Source organism: Aphanomyces invadans, assembly GCF_000520115.1.
Source record: "Aphanomyces invadans strain NJM9701 unplaced genomic scaffold supercont1.12, whole genome shotgun sequence".
Classification (NCBI taxonomy): domain Eukaryota; phylum Oomycota; class Saprolegniomycetes; order Saprolegniales; family Verrucalvaceae; genus Aphanomyces; species Aphanomyces invadans.
This window is the reverse complement of record NW_008580157.1, coordinates 384137-385026: the sequence shown is the minus strand read 5'-3', so window position 1 is coordinate 385026 and position 890 is coordinate 384137. Positions and strand designations below refer to the sequence as shown.

The 890-nt window shown below is 51.5% G+C and overlaps 1 protein-coding gene across 1 annotated transcript; it reads left to right on the top strand.

Annotated features, from left to right (window-relative positions):
- Window positions 1–496: 496 nt before the first annotated feature.
- H310_06642 (hypothetical protein) lies at window positions 497–815 on the top strand (the record flags this gene model as incomplete). The annotated part of the gene is made up of 2 exons (XM_008871782.1): window positions 497–652; window positions 744–815. 2 exons carry the CDS (start codon window positions 497–499, stop codon window positions 813–815), a joined length of 228 nt encoding a protein of 75 aa, XP_008870004.1.
- Window positions 816–890: the final 75 nt, after the last annotated feature.

Sequence of the window (890 nt, the reverse complement as noted above, 5' to 3'; positions counted from 1 at the left end):
TAACGGGGTTTAATGCTTCACTTGATCCACAATGCGCGCCAAAAGGAAGGACCTCTCCAAGACTGTCCGTGAGGCCATACTTCAGCAACTCATGGCACATTTGGTAGATAACAAGAAGCTGATCCGTGGCGCACTCAACAAGATTGCACTTGACTTTGGCGGACATCGTGGAACTGTACAGAGGATGTGGAAACGTGCCAATGTTGACTTGGACAACACGTTGCGGCCCTTCTCCGACGTCTCATCACACAAGAGGAACTCAGGTCGAAACCTCAAGCACGATGACGTTGCAAACCGTCTAAGAGCCATTCCAAAGGCCAGACGAAGCACTTTCAGGTCGATCGCTGCAGCCATGGGCATACCTCGTACAACTCTCTTCCAATACTATCGACGTGGCATCTTTCGAAAGTACAACAGCACTCTGCGCCCAGCGCTGACAGATGCCAACAAGGTGGTGCGGACCTGTTGGGCGATGAACCATATTCATCAACATGCCATGGACGCATCGGAATTTGTCTTTGATGACATGATGCAAAGCGTCCACATCGACGAGAAATGGTTTTATGCAACCCGGGTGAAGCGGTCATACTACTTGGCACCTGGCGTGGAACCTCCTCATAGAACCTGCAAGTCCAAGCGCTTCATCACGAAGGTGAGGTTTCTCTCTGCCGTTGCCCGTCCACGTTGGGATGATGTGAATGAAACTTGGTTCGATGGCAAGATTGGCACATGGCACTTCACAGCTCAAGTGCCAGCTCAGCGAAAAAGCCGCAATCGTCCGGCAGGAACAATGCAAACAGTTCCTGTCAGTGTGACTCGACCGGTGTACAAGGCCATGCTTCTTGAGAGGGTAATCCCAACCATCAAGGCCGTATGGCCGAAAGGAAGTG